General features: G+C 36.3%; 1 protein-coding gene across 2 annotated transcripts in view; it reads right to left on the reverse strand.

Moving 5' to 3' along the window:
- Positions 1-1,433: 1,433 nt before the first annotated feature.
- YLPM1 (YLP motif containing 1) overlaps positions 1,434-27,988 on the reverse strand; it is a 66,565-nt gene continuing 40,010 nt past the window's right edge. The window contains exons 7-21 of one of the 2 annotated variants that reach the window (XM_005900981.2): positions 25,493-25,913; positions 25,287-25,379; positions 24,862-25,057; positions 24,279-24,397; positions 23,452-23,606; positions 20,088-20,150; positions 19,690-19,809; positions 19,283-19,459; positions 19,113-19,196; positions 18,914-18,997; positions 16,385-16,465; positions 13,163-13,214; positions 7,913-8,043; positions 3,109-3,291; positions 1,434-2,780 (exon numbers count right to left, since the gene is read on the reverse strand). In XM_005900981.2, coding sequence (XP_005901043.2) covers positions 3,145-3,291; positions 7,913-8,043; positions 13,163-13,214; positions 16,385-16,465; positions 18,914-18,997; positions 19,113-19,196; positions 19,283-19,459; positions 19,690-19,809; positions 20,088-20,150; positions 23,452-23,606; positions 24,279-24,397; positions 24,862-25,057; positions 25,287-25,379; positions 25,493-25,913 — 1,923 coding nt within the window. In that variant the 3' untranslated portion in view covers positions 1,434-2,780; positions 3,109-3,144. Of the gene's footprint in view, positions 2,781-3,108; positions 3,292-7,912; positions 8,044-13,162; positions 13,215-16,384; positions 16,466-18,913; positions 18,998-19,112; positions 19,197-19,282; positions 19,460-19,689; positions 19,810-20,087; positions 20,151-23,451; positions 23,607-24,278; positions 24,398-24,861; positions 25,058-25,286; positions 25,380-25,492; positions 25,914-27,988 lie in introns of those variants that run through there. The other variant, XR_011465589.1, reaches the window with a different exon arrangement.

The following is a 27,988-nucleotide window of genomic DNA, read 5'->3' on the forward strand; positions in this document are numbered from 1 at the left end:
CAGTAAATTTAAGATCCAGCCAGTAAATTTAAGATTTTATCTTTATCCAAAAGAAAAAAACCTTCTGAATTAACCATTGACATCTTAACCAAATACAAACTTCTAGAAAATTATGTGAATCAATTACGTGTCAACAAGCAGACTACCCAACAGCTTTCAGTTTCTGTAATCAGTCACAACATATTTTGAACATGCCAGCTTAACCCTAAATAAACAATTCCCCAATAGAAAGATTTCTGCATCTTATCCACGTTACTTGCACAGGGAGTTTACAGGTAGAATTCAACTACTGCAGAAAGAGGTTTTACATTTAGTTTAAAAGATCTGAAACATTAAAAGATAACTGGAACTTTTCCAACATCAGACTATTTTGTATAAGGCAAGTACCAATTTTAAATAAACTTAATATGCTTAAAATAAAAAATACCAAGCAGCTTTCTGAACATGTTTGTAAAATGCTAGCAAATAAATGCAACCAAAGTTCAGTTCTTTGTATTCCAAGGGCATCTCTTAATAAACTTAGAATATTTGTGTTCTAAGGTAATTTGTGCTCACACCAAATTTCTCCAACATAGTCCTGATCTTTCTCTTCTATTCTGCTTCAAGTGATAAAGTAAATTTAAGAATTTCTTACCAGTTCTGTATCAGACTAGCAACCTCAAACGTCAACAGACTAATACTTGCTTTATGGTGCCTGATCTTTCTCTTATTAATCCCACTCACTGGGTTATATTATACCAATTTCCTAAAGCAGGAAACATTCTATGTTCAACACCTAACAGCAATATTAATCAGTATCTTTTGAAAATCAGCAGAAGCTATTTCTGACCCCATTCACTTTTCCCTACCACCTCTTGGAGTAAGACCGCAGACACAAAGCCATGGCTGCAAGGCAAAAACATGACAGACTGAAAGTGATTCGTGAGTGATGACCACTTCTCATTTCACTGGCATTCTGAATGCTGTTAGAACATAAAAAGGTTAAGAAATGGAAGGAAAGCATCTTCTATAAGAATATGTATATACCTACCTCCTGAACTAAAGAGCACATTCTAGAAATTTTTTGTTAAAAACATACATTTGGTAGATTCAATAATTAGTAGGTTGGTCTTTGTATAAACAATAGTTCTGTTGACCATCTTCTGACGTACCTTCACTCAACATAATAAAGGTGACTGAGAAAGATCACTACATAGAAACGTACCGTCGGCCAGCAAGCAACCAAAGTAGTTTCTCAAATACTACAAACACCAGAAGTTACTTAATGTAGCGAATTATACATTCAATATTGACTTGTTAATAACATAAAGCCTCTTACGTTAAACATTCAGAATTGTAGGAAACATTAAAAAGTATAGAAATTCATCAGAATTTCCCACTAGTCTTCAGTGCTTTGAAGTTCTTGAACCCAAAATAATACTATTAATATGTGAATGGCAACATTATCTCTATTCACACAACATTTAATGTAGGAAATAAAACGAAAATGTTTTTTGGTTTTTTAGACAAAGGTAAACATTTCAAAATATTCAAGCCTTCTGTAAACAAATTTGCAGCTTACTGAGTTAGATTACATAGTGGAAATGATGCTTGAGAAAGAAGTCTCTTCTCAGTCTTCTCTCATGCTGGAAACAACTTTTTTTTTTCCTTTGCAGAATGAAAAAGGGAAAGGAGCTCCTTTTCTCTTTTTAAACAGGAACGATACTTGGGTTTTAGCTCTATGCAATTTCTAGGCTCCACCTGGTACCATTCACAAGAGATAAAATTTTAAGCAGAAGGCCATGCTTTCCAATAATGAACAATCTGGCAAGAACCTGAAAACTTGACAGACTTAAAGGCTGCCTGCCAGAGCGCTCTGCATTGCCATATTCCTGCCCTGCAATCTTGGCTTAAAAAACCAACAATTCAAGTTCAGCAGTCAGGCAACAAGCTCCAAAGCTTCATAGAGTACATCAGTTTTGTCCACCCAGGAGTCAAAGTCAGATTAGAGAAAAATCAAAACATTAGAGAACATGAAGGGAGAAAGTAAAAAGAGGAAGGAAAAGAAAATAGGGAAGAGCAAAAAAGGATCAAAACGACAACGACGACAATAAAACATCATGATACAGAACAGATGTGCTCCAGGGAACAGATAAATATTTGAAATTGTCTCTATTAGTCTTCAAGACACAAAGACAGAAAAAGAAATCAGCTATAAAACAAAGATAAGTGTTGTGAACATTGCTGAGCCTTGTGTTTACAACATGCGTTACGGAATCATAGATGCGAACGAGGTTTTTAAGATGTTCAACTAGCATGTAATCAGAACACACCATATTAAAAAAGCAATAAAAATAAAATTAAGAAAACAAGAGAAAGGGGCTCATGCTATATAGCCCATGAATCTCATGGCTTTATCATGAAAGTTTATTTTTTTTAATCCTAGTACAATCAGCTACCAGTTACATACAGTAAAAAACAAAAACAGCCACAAAGCAATGATGATAGAGATAGTCTGTGACAACTGTACAGTGGAGGAAACACTGTCTGTTGGAGTCCTCCAGCACATCTCCACCTGGCTTCAGCAGTTACGCTATCACTCCCTCCCTCCCCAAAGCAGTTAAAAAGAAAGATTAATGTCTTGTTCAAGTCGAGCAAGACTCTAATACCTCTCGGGGACACTGGAGAACTTTAAAAAACTAAAGCAGTAGAAACAAAACAAAAACTGAAACGTGGAAGCAAGGGGACACACAACGAAGCTCCAGAAGGCCGTGGCTTCAGATCACCTCAAAGCGAACCACCTGCAAAGAAAAGAAAAGGCTGTCACGGCGGGAAGGACAGACAGAAAACTCAGCAGACCTCAGTCTCTCATCACGTCACTCCTTCCCAGATCTACAGAATTCAAGCTTCTCTTAAGTCTTAGATTTTTATAAGTAAGCCAGGTTGCAGAAAATTGCTTCCTTTTCTAATACCCTGTACTATAAATGCTGGCAACTGGCACATACTTACTCTTAGAACCAGAAAATAATATAGGAAGAGAAGCATTTTTAGCAAAGCATGCTGTCTTCTTTATCTCAGACTCTTCAAAACAACACACAGTAGGCTATTTACATGATCGTGTACCCTTACCTTAGAGGAGTAATGACTCCATTCAAAAACTAAGTTTCATATATATTTGGTTCGATTGAGGGCTTTTTCAGCCAGGTGACCACTTTCATCTGTGATCTTCTCCCAATCAGTCTGTCCGACCACAAAACCTATGGCCCTTTTCCTATCTGCATCCTTCTTTTCTTCCAGGTCTGCCCATCTCACCTAAAAAGAACACAGTGTTAGGCTGGGCTTTAGAAAAAAATAAATACGCAGAGTCTCTTAGCTTTCTGAATAGTTTAACGGGTAGGATAACTAATTTGAGGCCAGGGGTTTAAAAAATTAGAAGTTAACTGGAGAACTGAAGACAGTCATACATCTTCAGTTACAGAAAGAAAACTTTAGTCAATCACAAGTCCTGGCCATACCAGCTCCTGAAAAAGTCAGCCCTGTCCCCTCCACCTCCTATCCCCTTTCCCATTCACCAGCCTCATTTTTTACCTTAAGTAAAAAATAAAGCACTAACTTCTGCCTAGTCTTCCTACTTTCATTCTCACTTCCTCTGGTCCACTCTGCCACAGCTTTAAATCCTCGCCCAACCTACAGAATAAAATCCAAGTGCACAGGTCCCTCTGGATCTGGCCCTGTCCTCCTGCAGCATCTCTGGGCAGTACCTATGACGCTTAACAGATGTGTGTTCAGTCGCTATCTGTGTCTGACTCTTTGCAACCCCATGGACTGTAGCTCACCAGTTACAAAAGTACTTTCAGCTCTCAGAGCACACTGGGTCATTCCCACCTCTGTAACCCTACACAAACTAGACTCTCTTCCTGAAAATGTCTTTGCTCTAACCTGATCCGCCTCGCATGAACTCTGCTTTATCCCTCTTGTCCTTTGCCAATCAAATAATCATTGCTTCCCTGGAGTTACTTCCAGATGTGACATGCCTAGTTTTGAACTTTCACGTTATATTGCAATTATCCACTGACAGATCTCCCTTCCCCAACAGACCATAAACATCCTAGATCAAAGACTGAGTCTCATCTCCACATAATAGAAGTTTTTGAAATTTATTCTTAGAAAACAGGGACCTGGTATCATTACTTTTACTGATGAGATAAAGAGACCAAGAGACAAACTCAGTTGATATCATTTATGGCAAGATTATCCCTACAAATATATGAATCGGGGACATTTTCTATTGGTATTCTGATATTTTAAAAATACGGATTTGTATGTATTACAGTAATAATTTTAAAAATATAAGCAGATTTAACCTGTAAAAGATAAAATACTTATAACTGTGCTTTGCAGCTGCCTAGTACCAAAGGCTTCAGAGACTGTATTTTAAATATGGCTTGTGATTTGTTGTGATTGTGATCTATAACAAGGAGAGGGAACCAGAGCACGTTCATCCACGCTGTACCTGGAAATGTGTAACTGCTCTGAGAAGTAAAATGACCCTCCCTATTACTGTCTATAGGAATGGTAATCAAAGGACTGGCTTCTTATTTCTTCCCCTGATAATTGTTTTTATCAACCACTTGGCTAAGGATAATACACACAAGTAACAGCTGTGGGGGAACACTGATAACACTTGACACTTTTTAAGGTAGATTTATTTGTGGGCAGAAAACCTATGGCTCAATTTCCTTCATGAGGCTTAATAAAAAGCCTAATAAATAATGTGGGTTTCTGAATACCAAGATCTTTGGGCTTTCTGCCCATTAATGCTGATGTATTTATTCTGACAAATTTATGGACCCTCTCTTCAGTTCTCATTGGGATCAAGTGTACGTATTTTAGCAAAAGATGACTATGGTTAAGGGGGATGAAGAATGGATGGATGGACAGACAGATGAATTGTGGCCATCGAACAAAGAAACAGACTGAAAACAGTCCATAGTACATCCTTAAAACAGATTTAAATACACTAATCAATCTTGCCCTGTGTAAACTAAGTTACTTTAAATCTGAAGTTTAAATTCTAAGTCTTTAAAACTCAGATAAAATAAAGAATACGGAATTAGGAAGAAAAGTAGTTATTTTTTAAAAAAGCAATATGTTTCAGCACAAATGCCCCAAATTTTAAAGCTGAAATGAAAATATAAGAGGCTGCAGTTGCACAGACTGACATACAGACATACAATTCTGTAAAAGGAATGAAATGATTACAAAAAAATGTAAGGAGCAGAATAATGACTTGCAACTAGAAATGGCTTTGGAAATGTCAAGTGTCCCTCCTAACCTTCCTAGAGAGGTACTTTTATTGACATTTACAATCTCAATTTTCTGCCATTTACCTTAGCTGTTAAGGGAAAAAAAAGGTATAGTAAAGAAAACTCTTGACCAATACTCAGAAGTTTGTGTGTGTACATTTTAGCTACTGTCACCAAAAATATCTCTAAAACGTTTGAGTTCTCAAACAAAACTAGGGAAATATTCACTTTTCTACAGTTATCAAAGAAACATAAATTAAAGTCATTTTATACAAAACTAAGCAAGTGGAAAAAAAATTTTTTAATTATATTTTAAATCCTAGCCACGTTGGTAAAACTCTAGTATGATCAATTCTACAGAACTACCTTTGTGTTTCGGTGTAAATTAATCCCAGGAATCTACCCAATATTTATAAAATCTGGATTATAGAAATCAAGCAACTCCAGGAAAGGAATGAGTAATGAGTCCTGCATTCCATGCTACCTGCAGGATTTCCTTGTGCTCAAGAAGTTGATTTTGGAAAATGGTTTGAATGTTAAAAACAATTTGAAATGAGGAAGGAAGGCAGGGAGAGGAGTGGAAAGAGGAGCCACTTAATGAACTAGGATGTGTACAGCTCACGCTTTTGTCCACTCAGCTTACAGAGTAAACTATATGAGATTACACACTCCCTACTGAAGAGAGTAATAGTTACCTAACTAAAAATGAACTAGAGAAAAATATTTCTTACTTGAGATTATTCACTGTTATACCAAATTATTATTCCCAAGAAAGAGCTATTTCTGCTTCTGTTGCCCCAACCTTAAAACTGGAATAAGAGGTATTAAGACACGTAGTCCCTGGGTAGAGCTGGGCCACCCAGACATAGAAGGCCACTAATCAGGTCTCAAGACACACAAACAAGGGCAGGCCCAGGGACTGTCTGCACTATTTGAAAGCTTGAGTCCCCTGTAATGGTATCCACAGTAATGAAGTGGCATTTTTCATTCTCTTACAATAAACATCTTTTACTATTAAAGTACTGAGGGAATTTATAAAAAAAGAAATGATGTGTAAAGATAAAGAAATGATAAACAATTTCATTCTTACTTGGCGAAATGAAAAATGAGATACCATTTTTCACCTATCAGATTGTCAAAAGTTAAAAAGTTCAGTAATAACACTGCCTGTGCAAGTGTGAAAAAAACAGGGATTTACTTACATGTGGGTGTATAAATAGGCGCAACCTTTTTGGAAAACAATCTCATAATAGCTGTCAGAATGATACATCATATTCTATGAGTTTGCAGCTTTAAGGCTAAAAATACACCCTAGAGATACACTGCCAAAAGGTTGCCAAGACAAACGCATACAACTTACACTACAGTATTACATTAGCAATGAAATAAAAACAGCATAAGCATCCACTGATAAGGAAATGGATAAAGAACTGATTATTCAACCAAATGATGGTACACTAGGAAGCCATTTAAAAAGAAGGGTAGGGAATTCCTGGCAGTCCAGTAGTTAGGACTCGGCGCTTTCACTGCCAAGGGCCCAGGTTTCAATCCCTGGGCAGGAAACTGCTGTGTGGTACAGCCAAAAATAAAATAAATTAAAAAGAATGGTAGGTCTGTATATACTTAAAAGAAAGATCAAGACAGACTAGCTGGAAAAGCTTTATGTGGACCATGTACAATGTTATACCTCTTACTTTATTGTGTTTTAAAGGCTGCACAAATATCACTTTTATTTAATTTGCCATCTGTGTGGAAGACCTATTTAACATCTTGGCTTCATTATTTTGCTCCCTATCATAGCTAAGCTTCTTCAGAAACTTATCTACATTTGCTGTTCTGCACTTCCTCATTTCCTATTCTTCAAATCTGCTCGAAAGTGGCTTCTCCCCTCAACTCTCTAAGAAAGCTTGACTTTTTTTTTTTTGACCAGACATCAACAATCACCATGTTGCCAAATTCAATGGTGAGTTCTCTTTTCTCAGTTTATCTGTCTTCTCTGTATCATTTAACAATGGACTATTCTTTCCTTCTTAAAACAGTTACTTCTATCTGAACTTCTAAATTTTGGAGTCCCGAGTCCTATTACCACTTCTAACTTCACTGGTACTTCGCTGAACTTCTGAGTTTTCACTCTCAAACTTATATGTCTCCCCTACTTTACGCTAATTCAGTAAATGGTACCACATGCATGGAATGCTTATGGCCAGAATCCTGAAACGTCACCATTGAGCCCATCCATCCTGGACCCTCTACATCTGATCCATTAAGAAGCTCCACAGATTCTCTTCAGTACTCTACTTCACACCTGACTCTTTTGCTCCATGACAAAATGGCACAAGCAGCCATTCCAGACTCCTTTAAGGTTGATAACGTGCTAACCACGTGAGGCTCTGTTCTCCATTATTTAAGTTATTTGTACATTTTGATCGAATAATTTGTAAGGTCTCTTTTGCAAATGTGTAATATGGTGCTGCTGCTGCTAAGTCACTTCAGTTGTGTCCAACTCTGGTGCAGTATAAACCAAACCACTCTAAAAAAATAGCATTCGTGTTTATCTGACTTTAACTTTCTAAAACCAGATGTCTACACAGGCCTTTAACTGTTGGTAATCACTCGTGGTCTCTTACCCTCTTCTTCCCAGGCTCAGAAGCACGAGTGTCGTAATCATCAGGGAGCTGAAGATAGTCCTCCATTCTGCTGGCAATAGCTTCCCAGTCACGTTTCCTTTTTGTGCCAGTTCTCAAGCCATCCAGCTTGTCTGAGGGACAAACACAGAGCCGCAGCATTAAGGAAGAGTGTGAGCTTGCACACGACACACAAACAAGGGGAAAGAAGGCTGGAACACCGTCGGAGGGCACATCCGCAATTCCGAGAGCAGCACCACTTGCAGATCCAAACTCTCTTCTTAGCTGAGATAATATCAAGTTCTGTGCAATTTCCACTCTTTATCTGGTGTTCATACCGGCAGCCTTTACATTACTATACTGGTTTAAGTAGCAAATATGGGCAGAGCAAGAGAAGACACTTGTTTACTGGGCTCCTTATCCTCCCCACCCACCTAAAATCACACTTCAGCTCTCATGTTCTGATGAAAAGCAACGCTGAGTTTTTCCAAAAGCAACTTCTTCCATTCTTTTTTGTTTTTGTTTCTTTAACACAACATTAACACCACCCATTCGATCGGCAATCATGTGTGATATTGTGTTACATGAAAAACAGGTAGTATAAGAACTTAATGAGCCAAGCTAATGCTTGGGAAAGTTTTAGATGAACAGTTTCTTGGGATTTTGACCACTGGTGACAGGATTTGCTGTAAGTTAACGTTTACAGGTAAGTTGATCATACAAATCCCCACTGTCTTTGGTTGTACTTTAAAGTGCTGCTGACTATTCTGAGGCTGAGGGCTAGTCAGCCAAAGTAGCTGGATCTGAATTTTCTTTCTGAATCCTCAATCTGAGAGGCTTTCCAAAGGCCCCAGACTTTAATCAATTAAATTAACAGGGAGTGCTGATTCAGAAATTATGAGATATGAGTTTAGGTGTCTTCAAGAACACACGATGGAAATGTGTATAGTCTGTTTTATTGGTTGTTAGTTGTGATTTTGAATTCTACATGTGAAATATTATGAGTTATATATATATATACACACACAGACACATATATATGTACATATATATATAAAGGCTACACTGAAGCACTAAACTTTTGGATCATCTACAGTTATAAAAACATACTATTATTAAGTAGGTCAATAAAGGAAAACCTACACACTTCAGAAACATACAATAACCACACTCCATTTAACTCCATAAATGGTGAAGAGTATATATAATAGAAACCTTTTAGGCATCAAGGCAGACAGAACGTGAAAGAAAAGTACAATGGAAGCAGGAGGCAAGATGAGTTTATGCTTCAAATGTAAAAGTTACACACACAACTAATTGTGCATACCATACAGATCTCAAAAACCAGTAAGATTTTGCATACTTGTCAAAGCTTTTATTTCCTAAGCCCCACCCCCATAAAAGCAATATTATTGAAAAATCAGCAAGGCAAACTACAACACTTTACAAAACTCAAGAAATTTTTATCATATCACTTTGGCAAATTTTTAACATGGATGAGTGCAACAGAAACAGTCTTCTAACCTCCTCTGTAAATCACATGCCATACCAAGGGGCTCTAACCTACATGTACAGGACAGGCCGTATTACACAAGATCTTACAGGTGACACCTTGATTGCACAGGGACATAGAATATGGTATTAGAAAAACCAGTGAAGCCCACAAACAGTAAAACTGTTCTCAGTTGAATAGTGTAAAGTATCAGCCGCTCCAACACACTTATTGAATAAACGTCAAAGGATTTCCAAACTTAGTAAGATCAACTTCGACATTTACATACTTCAAAGGAAAATTTCATATTTCAATTCCAAGAATAGAACATGGTCAGGCAGCAATTACAGAAGGACAGTGTGAAAACTACAAGAACTCTTCCTCATACACTGGGTGTATGACAGGAGTTACACACCAGGAGTTTCACATTTGTAACACGGAAGTTCAGAAGAGTATGCATTTCTAGTCTGAACACCCTTGCTTGTAATATTTAATTTGAAATTTTATTGTACACAAGTTTAAAGTTTCCTTCTTGGAGCTGAAGAAAGGTTCATACCTCCTCCACATGGCATCCTGGAAACTCAAACACACAGATGTATGGCATAAGGTAAGGGAAGAGGAATCTGGGGTATTTGTTAGTTACAGAAGACGACTGGTATCCAATACACTCATACTAATGATTTTCAGAGGTTTGAATTTAAAAGATGAAGTTTGAAGATGAAGATGAAAGTTTAAATATCCAACTCTGCATGTCATAGGATTTTACCATATCTTCAAAACAGTATATTATATATAGCACAACAGAAAAAAATTTTTAGATACATCTATATGTTTTCTAAACATAAATGATATTTCTGAAAATTTGCTCATGGTGAACACACAAGGGTTACATGCCTATACAAAATAATTACATTCCAACTGGGAAGAGATGAAACTGCCTGACATGTAGAAGGCCAGTACACAGTAACTCATAAACGGAGACAAATGACGCTGAGATGAGAAAAGCAAAAGTAAGCTATATGAAGAAACCTAAATTAGGATGACAACAGTCTCAAGTATACTTTTGGTTTTTTACTGTTTGAGAAACTAAAATCATGTCAGTGGAATTTAAGCAGCTTGAATGCTGAATCCTAGCATTTGATGTGGCTTGTAACAACCACCCTTGCCTTAGGGCGCTTGTGTCCCAGCTGGAAAAGAAGCAAAGTGCTCCTGAGAGTGGGTCACAGACAGTCCTCAACAATTCCATGACAGCCAAGCCAGATGCAACTCAGGCTAGATCTGAATTGTCCTAAAATCACACTGCTTCTACTTTAACACACACACACACAGGCTGAACTGAATACTATACTTAATGAACACAGATCAAGACTCAACAATAAGATTTAACAGTTGCTTGAAAGATTACAAGTAAGTGAATACTTTCTCATTTGCCAATTCATCTGTAAGTCAAAATTTCTCAGTTACAGATTCAGCTTGTCTAGCTCAATACATGCCACCACGTGTCCACCCAGCATAATCATGTTACCAAGAGATATTTAAGAAATGTTGGTAAAATAGAGTTGTACCTGGTAGTCAAATCTATTGAATTTGTTATGATAAGGAAGGTGACAAAAAAGAACAGAGCCTCGTGCTTTAGGCTCTTCTTCTCAATTGGCTCCATGGACCAATATCAGAGGAGTACTTCCAGGAAGGCTCACACTCCTTCCTCGACAGATGATTTAGCTCTCAAGATAACAAGGTGGTGCAAGAGGCGAGTCATTAGATGGAACATCACTGTCACAAACGAAAACCCAGCTGCAAACATTTAAGAACTTCTTTCCTAGATTCATTACTAGATCTTCAGTGCCTTTAACTGAAATGGTTTATTTAACAACTCTATTTCTGGCATTGTCTTTAAAATGGACTGCATCTGTGGGACTTCTCTGGCAGTCCAGTGGTTGAGACTTGGCCTCCCAATACAGGCGGTGCAGATTTGATCCCTGGTCAGGAGGCTAAGATCCCACAAGCCTCACAGCCAAAAAAAAAAAAACCTAAAATGGACTGAATTTGTATTAAATGTATTTTCTGAGAAGCAAATAGCAGACCAGCCAGAATTTTTTCTGGAAAGTGATATCAAGATTAATGTCATATTATCTTGGATAATCATCGTAACTAAATTACATTTTCCTTTCTCTTTAGATCTTAGAAAGGAAAGTAAGAGTGTGGATTGGCTCAAGTTAAAAAAAGCATTATCCTAGATAATATATTACAAAGGCCTCTTAAAGATTATATGCTTAGCTAAAATATTGTATAATTCCCATATCTCTTTAATTACCATTTCTCTTTGCCCCAAAAGATAATCACTATTTAGAAAAGCAGGAAAGAGGAAAATGATTTTACAGTCTTATAGGTTATTCTATAAGTACAGAACTTCAGATTTAAACTAATGTTAAAATAAACATATTTACAGCATTATTATTTAAAACTAATTTGTTGTTATTATTTTCCTACATACTTAATTGCATTTAAGCACTTTCGAATGCTTTAAAAGTTCAGGAAGGAGACAGTTGGTTATTATTAAAATGGATTTCCCACAGAGGAAGGACGAATGGAAGAATATGTCAGTAACCACCACATAAAATTTTCACATGCCGTACACTAGAAAAGTCTAGACTTTGCAACAAAGCATCTATCCCAACAATATGGTAATACTACTGTTGACAGAATTATCTTTTAACATTAGATCTGGTCAACATCAATGGCTCACATGACCAACTGGGCACAATAAAAGGCACAGTCTATGCAACTGTGTGTAAAATGCACCCCTCTGATGTCAGAAACACAGATAGTATATCCCAAACAGTGAAGCAGCTAAATTATTCAAATTTGTTCTATAAATTTAAGGTATGTTTCTATGGTTACTTCAGCTCTGGGGGTTACAGCATAATTACAGAAGAGAAATGCAGAGACCAACAGTCATACTTCATACAGTAGCATGGTCCAGCTTTTAAAAAAATCTTATAAAAAAATAAAAAATAAATAAATAAAAAAATCTTATATCACCAGCTTAAATTATTTACTAATACATCTTAATCAACATATTAAATGGTTCTCTTTAGGCGAGATTTAAAAAAAAGTTATGTAATATTACCATAAAATACTGGTGGAAAATCCATTGGATATATGTGATTTTCTACTTGACAAAGAACCTCACATTAAGCAACTCCAAGTTTTTATTTAGACAATAATTTTCACCAGTTTACCTTGTAACCTGCACTAAAGACCAGCTGGAGGAAAATTTTAATGGAAACTTAGAAACCAGGCTCCTCAAAAACCTAAATTATATATCTACCTCCCCCACTTACAAACTTTTATTATACAAAGAAAATAACTGCTTTTTAATTAATTTTTAAACTTCAATATTTATTATTTTTACTATCACTATTATCCAAAATATTCATAATCCACTTCAATTTTGAACTACAGTTAAATATTTTTTTATAAAGGTAGAAATCTCATCTATACCAACATTTCTGATTAATATAAATGAATGGATTTTAGAAGTGACAATATTTTATTACTAAATTTATCACATATTTGCATTTACTCTGTCACAATATATAAAATGAAAGTCAGCAAAACAGACTGAGGATGTAGTAAGGTAGGCCTAAAATCTTTGTTTAAGCAGAGATTTGGGGGAACTTGTTCTTCTTACAGCAGAAAGATCTATGACCATTACCATCAGGTATCACATATAAAAACAGGAAAAAGGAAATACCCACCTAGCTTTGCCTCAGATGTGTCCATCTCCCATTTGCTTTTCGGAATGTAACCCTAAATCGTACACAGAGAGAAGCTCGAAGGGTTAGAAAGAGACACATACATGCATATCACTTTTGAATTGGAAAAGCATTACAACTGGGAATGGATTCAGTTTCCACTCACTATTTATAAATATATCCTTAGGGAAAACAGTCTCATTATCTCTGAAGAAACTGAATTACCAAATTCACGAACTTCACTACCCAGATTTGAGGACAGGCACTTTAGAATAGTATCATGAAGGCGCTTTGAGGCAACTACAGCTCAGGACACAACTGTAGTCTGAAAAACAGCTGTACAGCAAACACAGTAAGAACGTCTGGTAGTCACTACGCTGCTACTATGGTGGTTACTACGCTAAATACTATCCTTCAGAGCAGCAGAGAGCTTATCATCCTGGCCAGGTCATTTCTAAATACAACTGCTATTATTAAGTGATAATAGCATGAGGTCCAAGGAGTATTCTTCAAGACAATTACTTTGTATTCCAGTGTAATTTTAGATACACAATTATTAAGTTCAACCTCATTTTAAAATGATTCAATCCATTTACCAGTTAGATCTTACAAAGACTAATTTTACTGAATCTATTTCAGAGTATTACTTTTTCGTCAATTGGAAGCTAGATTATTTCTGATGTTTTTTAAAAATTACACTTTTTCTATTATATGAAAAACCAGAAATCTCCACAGGCAATTTATGTCTTATTTAGTAAAATAACTGAGTGGTTTATTTCAAAGTCCTATAAAGATTTGCAAATTTCCCAATGTACCTATTTAACTATGCAGTAAAGCCTTTCCGTTTATTTGCCTAGCAAATGTATGCCTTTTCCATATAATTCACTGATTTATAATTAATTTGCATATAATTCACTGAAGTAAAACAGGTTTCACTTCATTTGGACTGTGTTCTTCTCTATTAGATCTTTACATACAGAACTTTAATATTAGGACTTATTATATAGGACAGATTCATCAAAGGTGTCAGCATCTTCTTTTAAGAATCTTTCTACTATTGGTAATGCTAAAGTTCACAGAATAGACTGACACACAGGTAAAGCTGGAAAGCATGTTGAACAGTTCATGACAATAGCTTCTGTGTAAGAGTTTACTAGAGCATTATCAATCTTCCAGGAAATCAACACGTTTTATACATTTGTAGTCTTTAAGCCAGACTAATAATTCAACTTCAACTAATTAGGTAGTATTTCAGATTATAAATTATATTATCTTTTCCAAATACATTTTCAATAACAAACAAAGACAAAGGTTGAAGTGATGGTGCTAAAAGTTTGGTACTGATGGAATCTGTACTGTTATATCTCAAAAATCATCTAAAAACCTTAAGTGTCACTAGAATAATATATTTTAAAATTCTGAGTCATATCTACAAGGTCCACTGAGGCATTAAAGAAGACAAAATATCATACCAATGATCCCCCCAAAGGAGTCTCTTGACCAAGAAAAGTATGGATTTCACACAGCTGTAGTAATCAGTACAGAGTAGAAAACAAAGTTGAGTGAAAATTCCATTAAAATGGTCTGAATGACAAGAGACTTGCTCTTAACCCTTTTATTAAAATTTTCCAAGAATCTTTTACTCCTGGAATAGAACCCAACAATAGGAGATCTGGATTCTGCATTTTGAAAAAAGGTTAAGAGAAGTTTTATAACATAAAGGTTAAGTAAAATGAGTATGTTAAGCTCTCCCTGCTGGAACTACTCTTTTCTTCCTTAAAACTTAAAATCATCTTCTCACTCTATGAAACATTAGGTTACTTGGAAATAAAAGAGAGAGTTCAGCAGGATAGAGCTCTAAAGTTTCAATGCCATGTTTCTGGTGAAAAAATATTGTATTACAGTGTGTTTCACTTTGAAAAATAATAGTACATTCAATTAAAAGTTCCAAGTTTTGACCTACACCTAAGCAAGTCAGATGTTATGAACCATATCCTGAACTGAAATCTCTACAAAGGAAGACAGAGTTTCAGAGAGCTGACATTATAGGCTTCTCATATGATGGCTTTCTAGTATGCACGCTGCAAGTAACTAAACTTGTCATCAGCCATATTCCAGGACAGCGTGGACCTTTAAGTGAATTTCCTACCTACACCTTAGATCATGTATGTTAAAATACAATCTAATTAAATAAAAAGACTTTGTTTAAAGGAAAAAAAAAACATACTGAGACTCAAATGCCATTAACTTTAAAGCTTATTTTTTAATCCACATACGAAATCTAGGAATGTAGAGGTTGACACCATCTCTATGCAAACACACAGTTTCTATCCAGAGTCCTCTATAACACACATGGGGTGATGAAACCACTTCTTAGCATGTATTCTCTAGGGGGAGGAATCGGGGTTCTCACTTTGTACATTTTCAGAAGAATATGAAAAGTAACTTTAGCGAGGGCTGAAGTATTAAATAAAACAAATAATATTTTGAATTAAAAAAGCAACACTATTTCAAGGCATTGCTAATCTCTGTACCGCATTAGCAAACACTGAAAATAACATAAGTCTGGAAGTCACATACTCTTGAATGACAGGGTAAGGCAGACATCACAACAGAGGTGTGATCAAAAGCATTTACAGTAGGTACACGGGAACTCTGAATTCACACTTACGTAAGCCTTTAATTAGCCTAAGCAAAATGCATTGCCTACACAGTCAAATCATTTTCCCCATCACTTAATAGGATAAAATGCGGAAGAACAAATCCGGGAGTCAGTGGCAACCCTCTGCCTCCTCATTCAATAAGTTCTTCTGCCTCAGTTTATAGAAACTCAGTTATGAGCTCTTAGAGCAAAGAAGAGACAATTATGCATAAGTTGGATAGGCTGTACCATGTATTTGCTGGAATGTAAAAATGCTCTTTCATATGTAATTGATTTTCTTAAAAAGTATATTCCCCTAGAGCCACCCACAAATAGCTGAGTGAATACAAGGGTACGTTTCTTAGCATTCTTAAATTTTCTTGTTAACAACACAGTAGAGGGTTCTTTTCCTTTGGTCGGGGTAAAAATAAAAAGTATCCAAAAGTCTCCGTGAAGATGATTCTGGAAACTTTTACCATTAAGGTGCATATCAACAATAGTAATCTGACCACAGAGATGAATTTAAACCCTTAAGAATTTTAATAAAGAGACACTTTGTTCAAAGTGGTTGTTCTGTCTCCTACCAGTTCGCTTTCCTCTTCCTCTGCATCTTTCTTTTCATCCTTCTGTTCTTCAATATTTGCATCAAAATCTTCCATCTCCACCTACACCACCACAATAATCACACATAAAATAGGCTGAGTTAACATTCAGGAAAATGTTGAGTCCCTCACTGAGATCTGAAATGAGCACAGTTGCCCAGAGCAAGATGCACAGACTCACTGTTACATACTAGGAAATTTCAAAGTTTCTAAACTTTGAAACAGAACTGACAGACAAGATGATATTCCCGCCTTTCATTTTCCTGGGATATCTATCTTTATAACTTCCTGTGAAGTTGAATATAATGATCTAAGTTGATGGTTATCTGTTTCGAATGGCTATAGATTACTAGGATTTCTTTTGAAAACCTTTAGTAAGTATTTTTTCAATCACATAAAACACGGTATCATTCAAATCTCAAAATGTAAGACAGGGTATAGTAAGAAGTCGGAGGAGAGCTTGGCCCAGAAGAGCAGCAATGCAAATGGAGAGTAGATAGACTACAGAAGTATTTATAAGATAAAACTGACAAAATTTATAGACTGACTACATGGAGGGATAGAGTCAAACAGCGGTATAAAGGGAGTCAAAAATAATGGACAGTAAAAGAGTCAGGGTTTCAGAAACTTAGTCATTGATGGGTCTCGTTACTAAATAAGAGATTATTAAAAGAGGAACAGGTTTGGATGAATTATACATTGAATAGGTTGGGTTTGAGGTATTTTAAGGTAATAGTAATACATATCTTTTGGTACAAAATTTGGAAAATAATAGTAGAATTGTAAAAATCACCCATAACCTCTCCACTCAGATATAATTACTGTTAAGATATTGATAAAATTCATTCCAAGATTTACAATTTAATATTAAGGGCATATAAGAGGCAATTCAAGGTACCAGAAAGACTATCTACACAGAATGTGCAGACTGAAAGCAGAGCCTGGGATATAGCCCTAAAGAATTCCAACATTTAAGGACTGGATAGCAAGAGAAGCCAGGAAAGGAGACTTGCATCATGACCTGAGATGCAAGAAGAAAATCAGGAGAGGGCAGACTCACAGAAGCCGAGAAAAAATGTTTTCAAGAAGGTGGACACAGTCACATGTGGCAGCAAAATTATGCAACAAAAGTGAGAATTGTTCACTGTCATGAAACTCTCTGGTGAGAGAGTCTCTAGAGAATGGCTGGGACAGAAGCCAGAAGGAAATGGGTTGACAAGTGGCATGGGAGGCAAAAGCACATAAAAATACAGTGGAAACACTGAGTATCGATAACTCTCATTCGCAGGAAGAAGTCAAAAAAGCAGAGGTATATAACTGATTAAAAGAGAAAGAGCTCTCCTTTTCCATGATAAAGATTTATTTCTACCAAACAAATAATTGATTTAGATAAGAATTATCAATCTATGAAAATCTGTCAGGGAACAGGATATTAACAGTTTCAAAGTATCTCCCTACAGATGACTTATTACAAAGAGAAAAGTGTAGAAAACTTTGAAGATATCACCAAAACCAAGGGATCAACATTTTAATCAACAATAATAAAATAAGTTGACATCATATGACTCCTGATATGATGCACTAAGAACACGTCACTGCTAACGTTTAACCTAAAGCTAATCATGACAAACCCACAATGATGGGAGCTAACAGAACAGTTAACTGACCAATATGCTGCAAGATTTCTTTGTCTTTCATGACAGTGACATAGATGAGAAACCATTTTTTCTATTAAAAGGATTGGATCCTGGATTTTAAGAAACTGCTATAAAGCACATTACAGAAACAACTGGTGAAATACGACTATGGACTGTACATGAAAGAATTCAAGAAATTTATATTACCTAATGTGGGATCTTCGGAGAAGGCAATGGCACCCCACTCCAGTACTCTTGCCTGGAGAATCCCATGGACGGAGGAGCCTGGTAGGCTGCAGTCCATGGGGTCGCTAAGAGTCGGACATGACTGAGCGACTTCACTTTCACTTTTCACTTTCATACATTGGAGAAGGAAATGGCAACCCACTTCAGTGTTCTTGCCTGGAGAATCCCAGGGATGGCGGAGCCTGGTGGGCTGCCATCTATGGGGTCGCACAGAGTCGGACACGACTGAAGCGACTTAGCAGCAGCAGCACCAATATGGGATCTTATCAAATGTTAAATTTTTTTAATTTGATAACTGAGATTTCTACTTCTGTAAGAGAATGCCCTTGCTTTTGGGAGGTATCTTCTGAAATACTTAGGGGATAAAGGGTTTATGAGGTCTGCATTTTTACGCTCAAATGGTTTCACAGTAATAGGAATAGTAGTAACAGTAACAACAAGAAAAAACAGAAGAAATCTAATAGAGAAAAACGTGACAAAATGTTAACAATCAGTGAATCTCAATGAAAGTCATGCAGGTATTCTTATACTAATCATGCAGCTTTTCTGTAATTAAAAATTTTTTCAAAGTAAAAATGGTGGAGAAAAAGGTGGCTTCTGCACTGCTTTCGAGCCAAAGGACACTCACCTCTTCAATAGCGGCATCCTGCAACAAAGAACGAATGTCCAGACGCATCATATGACGAGGTGCAGCTTCCCAGTGATCAGCCATCTAATTGAGAGATTCAGGAGCTCAAGTTATCTCTGGAAGCTACTCAAAGAAAGACCAAGAGACCATGCATGCCCTCTATGTTTTCTTAAAAAATAATAATAATAATAATGATCACCTTATTTATTTCTTTAAGCTTTCGTCCATGAATATTCCTCTTGCCACAAGTCTGGTTATCTGCACTCATTTCAGCCAAATACACCTAAGAAGAAATGAACAATGATTAAGCAAACAAATGCAAGACTTACATGATAACACAAAATACTCTAAAGTTCTTTAAATCTATACCTCAAATCCCTTGGTTTTTGCTGCACTCCAAAACTGGTCGAAATGTCTAACTCTGTCATTGATGGCGTCCAGGATGATGAAAGGGAAAAAGCCATCATCCAGAGTCTTTTTGAAAGTTTTGAACATGCTGGTACGGTAGGTTTCCTCCATCTCAGCTTCATATTCATATTCCATTACCTAAGATTCCCCACAAAAGAGATACAGAGTTAGCAAAAGCAGGAGTCACCTTGCATCTCTTCCCTAGTTAGCATTTGGATAAAGACAACTTTCCTTCTTTCTCAGGTGTCGTCTTTTCCTGCACACCTGAGCACTGAAGTCTGTGTTCAAAAAAGTCAATAATTTCTCTCTGAACATGCTTTCAATACTATTTATGAATTAGGATGTAATCTGAGAGGAATATAGTGTACCTTCTTTTTCACTTTCTTTCCAGAATCTGGATCTTTTTCTTCTTTTTCTACTTCAGTGATGAAGTAATCATCCAGGCTTAGAACTCTGGGTGCAGGTCCTCCGAATTCTACCTCCTTATCCTAAGTATCAGATATTCAAGAAAGTTAAAAAGAATTTATGGAATAAATTAATAAATGTGCACAAAGTTTTTTCTTATGGTTAAATACCACACAATCTTCTTGTGGTTTCAAATCAAGCTGGGGCAAAAGTATCTGTCTAAGCAGATCAAAATGAGACAGCATCCACCTGGGCCAACTAGAGCGGATCAAACAGGAAATACCTGTGTCAACATCACATTGCTTGTTAAGAAGGCAAATGGCTAACAAAAGCAGTAATGCTTTCACTTTTCCATACTCACTCGAATAAGTTTTGCAACATGTGTCTTTCCACTGCCTGGCAATCCTCTCATTATAACAACAATCTGAAACACAAATAAAAAAAAAATTACTTAGTTGTTTTTTTTTCCACAATGAATTGATCTTAGAGTTAACAATGACCAAATATTCTCCAGGAGAGACCATACCATAGGCCATGAAATAAACCTTAACACATTTGAGAAGACAGGAATAATACAAAGCATATCCCTGGCCACAATGGAAAGAAATTTAAAAGTTTGGGAAAATGTAAAAATGAAACACCATACTCTTAAATAACCAATAGATCAAAGAAGAAATCAAAACAAAAATCAGAAAACACTTTGAGATTAACAAAAATGAAGACACAACATAAGAAAATGGAAGAACAAACTAAACTAACAAACGTTTAGTACTAACAAACTAAACAAACTAAACTAAACGTAAAGCAAGAAGGAAGGAAATAATAGTAGAGCAGAGGTTATTAAAATAGAGAACAGAAAATTAAAGAAAAATCAATGGAACCAAAAGGTAGTTCTCTGAAAAGAGCAACAAAATTGACAAACCTTTAGCTAAACTAAGAAAAAAGAGAGAGGATTCAAATTACTAGAATCAGAAAAAAAGAGAGGACATGAGTGCCATCCTTACAAAAATTTTAAAAGGGTTATAAAGGACTACTACGAAACCGCATACCAACAAACTAGATAACTCAGACAAAATGGACAAATTCTTAAGAGAGACACAAGCTACTAAAATGGTCTCAAGAAGAATAGATAACCTGGACAAACTTAGGACAAGTGAAGAGACCTAATTAGTAGTCAAAAAACTGCCAACAAGAAACACCCAGGCCCAGATGGCTTCCTCACTGAATTCCAACAAACATTTAAAAAAAAATACCAACTCTTCACACTTTCAGGAAAAAAAAAAAAAATAGAATAAGAAAGAACAATTCCCAACTTATTTTATGAGGCCAGTATTTCAAACCAGCATATAATCTGATACCAAAACCAGACAAAGACGTCACAAGAAAATTTGGTATCTCTTATGAATATGGATATAAAACTTCACAACAAAATATTACCAAATTGAATCCAGCAACATATAAAAAGAATTAAACAAGATAACCAAGTAGGATTTATCCCAGAGATATCAATTAATATCTAAAATCTGTTAATGTAATAATATATCAATACAATAAAAACCAAAAATTCCCAATGCAGAGAAAGTGTATAACAAAATCCAACATCCTTTCATGATAAGAACATTTACCAAATTAGAAATGGAAGGGAACCTCCTCGACTCGATAAAGGACATCAAACGAAAATGCACAGCTAGCACAGTACTTAATGGTGAAAGACTGAAAGTTTTCTTTCTAAGTTCAGGAATAAAACAAGGATGCCCACTCTCACCACATCGATTCAACACTGAACAACTATGCAAGAAAAGAGGCATCCAGACTGAAAAGTAAGAAGTAAAACCATCTCCATCTGCAAGATTATATCATCTCACATACAGGAAAACTTCCAAGGAATCCACTAAAAATCTATTAGAACCAATAAATGAGTTCAGCAATGTGGAGCAATATACAATCAATACACAAAAACCACCTGTATTTCAATACAGCTGAGCAAGCCAGGAATGGAATTAAGCAATCCTTATCTCTTTTTCTTTGATGGCCCTGCTGTGTGGCTTGCAGGACCTCAGTTCCCCAACCAGGGACTGAACCTGGGCCACAGCAGTCAAAAGTGCTGCAACCACTGGGCACCTGAGCCATCTACATCAGTAACAACATGACACATGAATGGATTTAAGCAGTCCAATTAAGAAGTAAAAAACATGATCTAAACTACATGCTGTTTAGAAGGAACACATCTCAGACTGAAAGACACAAACAGATTGAAATTAAAAGGATGGAAAAAGGTATCAGCAACCACAGGAAAGCTGGAGTAACTATACCAATAATAGATGAAATAGACTTTAAAACAGTGACATACATACATACATGGTTCAAACCTCTGACAGAAATCCCAGTATCAGTTTATTTAAATGGAATCTATTTATTTTGCAATACAGGGTAAATGTAAGAATGTGTGTGTATATATATAGATATACAGATAGACAGATAGATAGATATCTATGTATCTCTCTATATATATAAATGGAGGTCACCAGGAAAGTAAGTCTAAACTAATCAAGTTCTTCTAATTCTTCCTTTTAAATTCCACACACCGTAAGACCAAATCCTCTTTCCCCTTCTTCAAAGTGCAATTAATTTCTTAATTATTTTCTATAATTTAACACTTTAAAAAAAATTTTTAATTAGAGAATAATCAACACTTTCTTTTTGCCAAGCAATTAAGCTCTAATTTCTTAGATTCTAAAGGATAGGCAGTTTATGAAAAATGATGATTTGGAGATGGCAAGATGCCATGAATCTGATATTAATACTATGTCACACATGGAGACAACCTAAATGTTCACTGATGGATGAATGGATAAAGAAGATACACACACACAACGGAACACTACTCAGCTATAAAAAAGCATGAAATAATGCCATGGATGGACCTAGAGATTATTACTAAGTGAAGTAAGTCAGAAAGATAAAGACACAAATACCATCATTATATGACTTATATATGTGGACTTATATATATGACTTATGTGTGGAATCGAAAATATGACACAAATGAATTTATCTACAGTACAGAAACAGACACACATACATAGAGAACAGACCTGTGGTTGCCAAGGTGGGGAATGGGGGAGGACAGACTGAAGTTTGGGATTAGTAGATGCAAACTATTATATACAGACTAGGAGAAGGCAATGGCACCCCACTCCAGTACTCCTGCCTGGAAAATCCCATGGACGGAGGAGCCTGGAAGGTTGCAGTCCATGGGGTCACTGAGGGTCAGACATGACTGAGCGACTTCACTTTCACGCACTGGAGAAGGGAATGGCAACCCACTCCAGTGTTCTTGCCTGGAGAATCCCAGGGATGGGGGAGCCTGGTGGGCTGCTGTCTATGGGGTCGCATGGAGTCGGACACGACTGAAGTGACTTAGCAGCAGCAGACAACAATAAGGTCCTATTGTATAGCACAGAGGACTATGTTCAATATCCTGTGATTAAACTATGGAAAAGCATATGAAAATATGTATCTATACATGTAACTGAATCACTTTGCTATACAGAAGAAGTTAATACAACCTTGCATATCAACTATACTACAATAAAATAAGTTTTTAAAAATTAAAAATAAAATACCATGTCACAGAAAAGTACAGAAGTTCTGTTCAGGATACTAAAAAGATCTCTTATCAGCTTCTGATTTGCAATAAAACTAGTCAACCCCACAGGACTCACTCTCTCAGGTCTGCTCTCTCGGCCAGGTGGTTTCAAAATATCATCCACGTTCTTAGACTCAGGTTTCTTCTCAACCCGTGGAGCTGGAGGTGGCTGGTGGCTTATTGAAGGAGCTGGCAGGGGCATTCGCTCCTCTGGGTAACTTCTTCGTTCTCCTAGGATGCCAGCGGTTGAACAAGATTACTATTTATATAGTAATTATTTAAAATTTTAATGCTCTCCACTCCTCCTAATATATATATATATATATATATGTTAATATATATGAGAACGAGTCACCAGCTTAGGAAAACTTATTCACATAAAATAGGTATGAATTGCTAGTTTATTTAAGTCTAATTTATAACAGTGAAAAACTAAAAGCAATCTAAGTGTTCAAAAATAAGAGTCTTACATCTTATTCACTTGATGAACTATCATAGAGCCATTAATATAATAGATTTACATACAGAAAATTATATACAGTATAGTATCAATGAGAACAAGCACAATAAAGAAACTGTATGCAGACTTTGTTTACAACTTCATTAATATGTATGTGAAGAGAGAATGAGAGGAAATATACAAAATTACAATGGCTGTGGTACGGTAGGTAGGTGGTAGGATTATAAGTGATTTTGTTTCTGTCTTCCAAAATTTCTTTAATAATGTAAAAAAGGAGATTTACATTTTATTTCATATGACTCTTTTTGGTGATAATGTTGCCATCTCTGAGAAATCTGTGAGTGTATTTCACTCTGAAAGTTTAAACCCAGAGCTACAATCAAAAGCATCTCCTGTAGTTTTCAATTCTCAGCATCTTTATAGTTAGTTAGGCACTAATCTACCTCCAAACATGGACGGTCCTTCATAGGCTGGTCGGTCAGACTTGCGATCATAGGAAGGCCTATCAAACCCTCCTCTTCTGGATGAGGAATGCTCTTTTTTGTCTCGATATGACTGAGTCCTACAAAGTTTGACAGGAAGTGCTTTGGTAAATAAAAAACATATGGCGGTCTCTTATAATGCAACACCATTATATGCCCAATTTTCTCTATGGGTAGTTACCATTCATAGTCAATATTTATATTTTTATTTTGCTTTTCCATTTAGATCTGCCTTGCATGCACACAGCCAGAGCTCACAAACAGCAAAAATTAATTGTCTGCCTATTAACTAAGCAATGATTACAACTCTGTTGACAATACTCTTTCCTTTCTCCATCTCCCATTTAACTCTCTGAAAGTCAAGCTTGCAAAACTCAAGAATCGAAGTCTCCTGAAAATTGGTACTCTTCCCTCTCCAAATTATACACACACATGCATGAGAAAAATACATCATTTACTAAATTTCCCTTAACTACACTGACTTTGGCTGAACTTAAGTATATGGTAATTTGCACACCCAGCAAAGATAGTTTTCACGGCATACCTATCATCTCTAGGTCTGCGTTCTCTGTCAAATCGATCCCGGTCATAGTCAATAACACCACGATCCCGGTCTCGATCTCTATGGGTCTCCCGATCCCTTTTGAAATCTCGATGATCTGCCATGACATTGCTTTGACGATCAAAATAAGGCTCACGATCTCTGTCTCTGTCGTAACGATCTCGTTGGCCTGCATGCTCTGCAAAAACAATTAATTTAAAGCTAAGAACTACATCCCTTTTTTCCTGAAATAAAAGCAGAAAAATACAAATCTAAATTTAGAACTAGTATAAACTGCTGCCCTATATTCAACGTATGAATCCTTTAGCTATATTAAAGGGAGGCCCAGATAATCTTACCAAAAGGAAAATCATATGATAAATAGGTCCAAAAAGGTTTAAAAATACTGATCTCCCTGAGACCTCTACCTGTTTCAAAAGTTGATCTTTCAGGTAGTGGATCTGGACGCAGAGTTATTCTTTCTCCATAGGGTATCTGTTCAACTTTATTAGTGGATATGTCTGGTAAACAAAAATAAGGATAAAAACACAGTAAGAGTGAAGCTTAAGGAAGCCAAAGTTGAAGCTGACAATTCCTCTAGAATCCTAAGTACAAGTCTGCCATTTTTACCTACCTCGGCCATGGCCATAATCAACAGTCTGCTGCACTGGTGGTGGTTTGGACATGGGTGGCATACCCATAGGCATTGGGCCAGGAGGAGGGATGGAAGGGTGAACAGGTGGGGGTGGTAACACTGGAGCAGATGGAATTGCTGCAGGTTCAGATTTAAATTCCGAATTCAGTCCCTGCTCATCATTTGTATCCCAGAGGCCATAGAAAGAATCTTCATCCCAGCGTTCTTGTTCCACAGCTGAAGTTTGTGGCTTTATCACTGGAGGAGGCGGTGGTGGAGGAGGAGGAGGGGGTGGTGGTGGCGGTATTGGGATAGGTGGCCTGGTCACAGGAACAGATGATCTTGCTGGTGGGGCAGGCGGTCTTACAATTGATCCTGGTGGCTTACCCATAGGAGGCGGTGGTCTGTAGGACCCTGGAGGCTGGAGAAGAGGGTAAATGGCTTAATGAATGAGCATACCATCATATGTTCACGTATCAGTAGAAACCTGGTTCTCACTACACTGAACTTATTCAAACTTCAAAACTTTCTGTACTTTAAAATACACCATCAGGGAGACAATATATGCAAATCACATATCTGATAAAGGACTTATATTGAGAATATAAAAATCTTTTAAAAGACAATCAAAAAATATGGCCATAAGATTTGCATATATTCTTCCAAAGAAGATGTATGAATGGCCAATACCCCATGAAAATACGCTTAACATCATTAGTCATTAAAGAAATGCAAATTAAAACCACAATAAAGTACCATTTCATACCCAATAGAATGGCTATAATTGATAAAACCAGCAATAACAAATGATGGCGAGGATATAAAGAAACACGAAGACACTTAGGACTTACAGTTAGAAAGTAAAATGGTGTAGCCACTTTGGAAAATGTAGATTAGCTGTCGCCTGGGACCTGGGGTAGGAATGAGGATTAACTGCAAACTAGCACAAGGGACCTTACTGGGGTGATGAAAATGTTACACAACTGGATTATGGTGATGGCTGCACAACTTAGTAAATTTACTAAATATCACTGAATTACACACTTAAAAATGGACAAATTAGATGTATGTAAATTATACCTCAATTAGGTTGGTTTAAAAAAGGGACCAAAAAAACTGCCCTCAAAACTATCACCTCCTCCCTCCCTCTGTCCCGGCTGCCTTCTCCTCTGCTCATCTTCTCTCCTACCCATCATTTTATCACGAAAGTCTTCTTGCTTGACCAACCCTGGGCCGTGGCTGATTGCCTGGCCTCGATCTCACGTTCACCACTTCGTTTAAGAATCTCTGCTAAAAAAAAAAAAAAAAAAAGAATCTCTGCTATAAACTCTCTCTCCACTCTAGTGACCTATCTCCTCCACAAAAATAGTGAACTTCCAGTGAGAGAAACAAATTCTAGCTAGGTCCCTCACTTCTATCCAGTTCATCTGGTTGACAATAGCTGTCTGTGGCAACACATGACATCAGTGACGGGAAATGACAAAACAAAGAAACCAAACGGACATTGAGTATTCTCTCTGACAAGCACCGGATGTCAACTGAAATGTGTATTACGGAAATAGTAGAATCTCTGGGAAGATAGGTCCTATCTACTTAATACTGAAATCCAATTGTCAAATTTTATTTTAATCTTTGCAAGTAATCTCTGATTTGAATACTCTTTATCCATTTATTTCTGTGTTTCTGCCTTGTTTGTTCTATTGACAAACACACTGACGGTTACTTCAGGCCTTGGAAAGTCAATAATGCACATTACTTACATATTTACTCATACACAGGCTAGGCTTTAAAAACAAACTTTTTGAGTAGCAAAATTACATTTTGGCTAATGTTAGGAATGTCATTTATCAAGAGGCCAATACAGGCTAGAGTTAAAGACAAATGACTACTACCTAAAGATAAATTTTAGATTACGGCACTTTAAACTGTGTTAGAAAATGCCTTTGTATGGCAAAGCTACTGTATCTGGAGCACAGCTGTCCAGACATGTTGTGCGTATCTTAGGAACTCTTTGGACTATAAGTAAAAAGTGTTTTCTTCATAGTACCCAGTGATAGCAACACATACATTTGTGAAAAGCAAAACACCCCTACAGTATTTACATTAGAAAGGATTAATATCTATACCATAAATTCATAAGAAAAACCTGAAGAGTCAAATAGATAACAAAAATAGGATTTTTTTTTACAAGAAATGTAATTAACAAATACTGGAAAATAGTCATGTTCACTAATTATCAAAACTACCAAATATATTGTAACATTTTATTAAACTATTCAATCTACCAAAAATATTAAGTAGCTGATGCTTCTAAGGCTACAACACAGCTTTAGAGAGCTGTTGACTACATTACAGGAATCATTAAAAATGTCCTTGTTCTTTAGTCATTAAAAGGATTCCTAAAGGATCTTTAGGAATTTAAAAGTACTTTTAAGAAGATACCTAAAATAAGAATTTGAAGCATAATGCATTGTGGTTTGTAGAAAAAAAGAATGC

This window comes from Bos mutus, chromosome 10 (assembly GCF_027580195.1).
Source record: "Bos mutus isolate GX-2022 chromosome 10, NWIPB_WYAK_1.1, whole genome shotgun sequence".
NCBI classification, from domain to species: Eukaryota; Metazoa; Chordata; class Mammalia; order Artiodactyla; family Bovidae; genus Bos; species Bos mutus.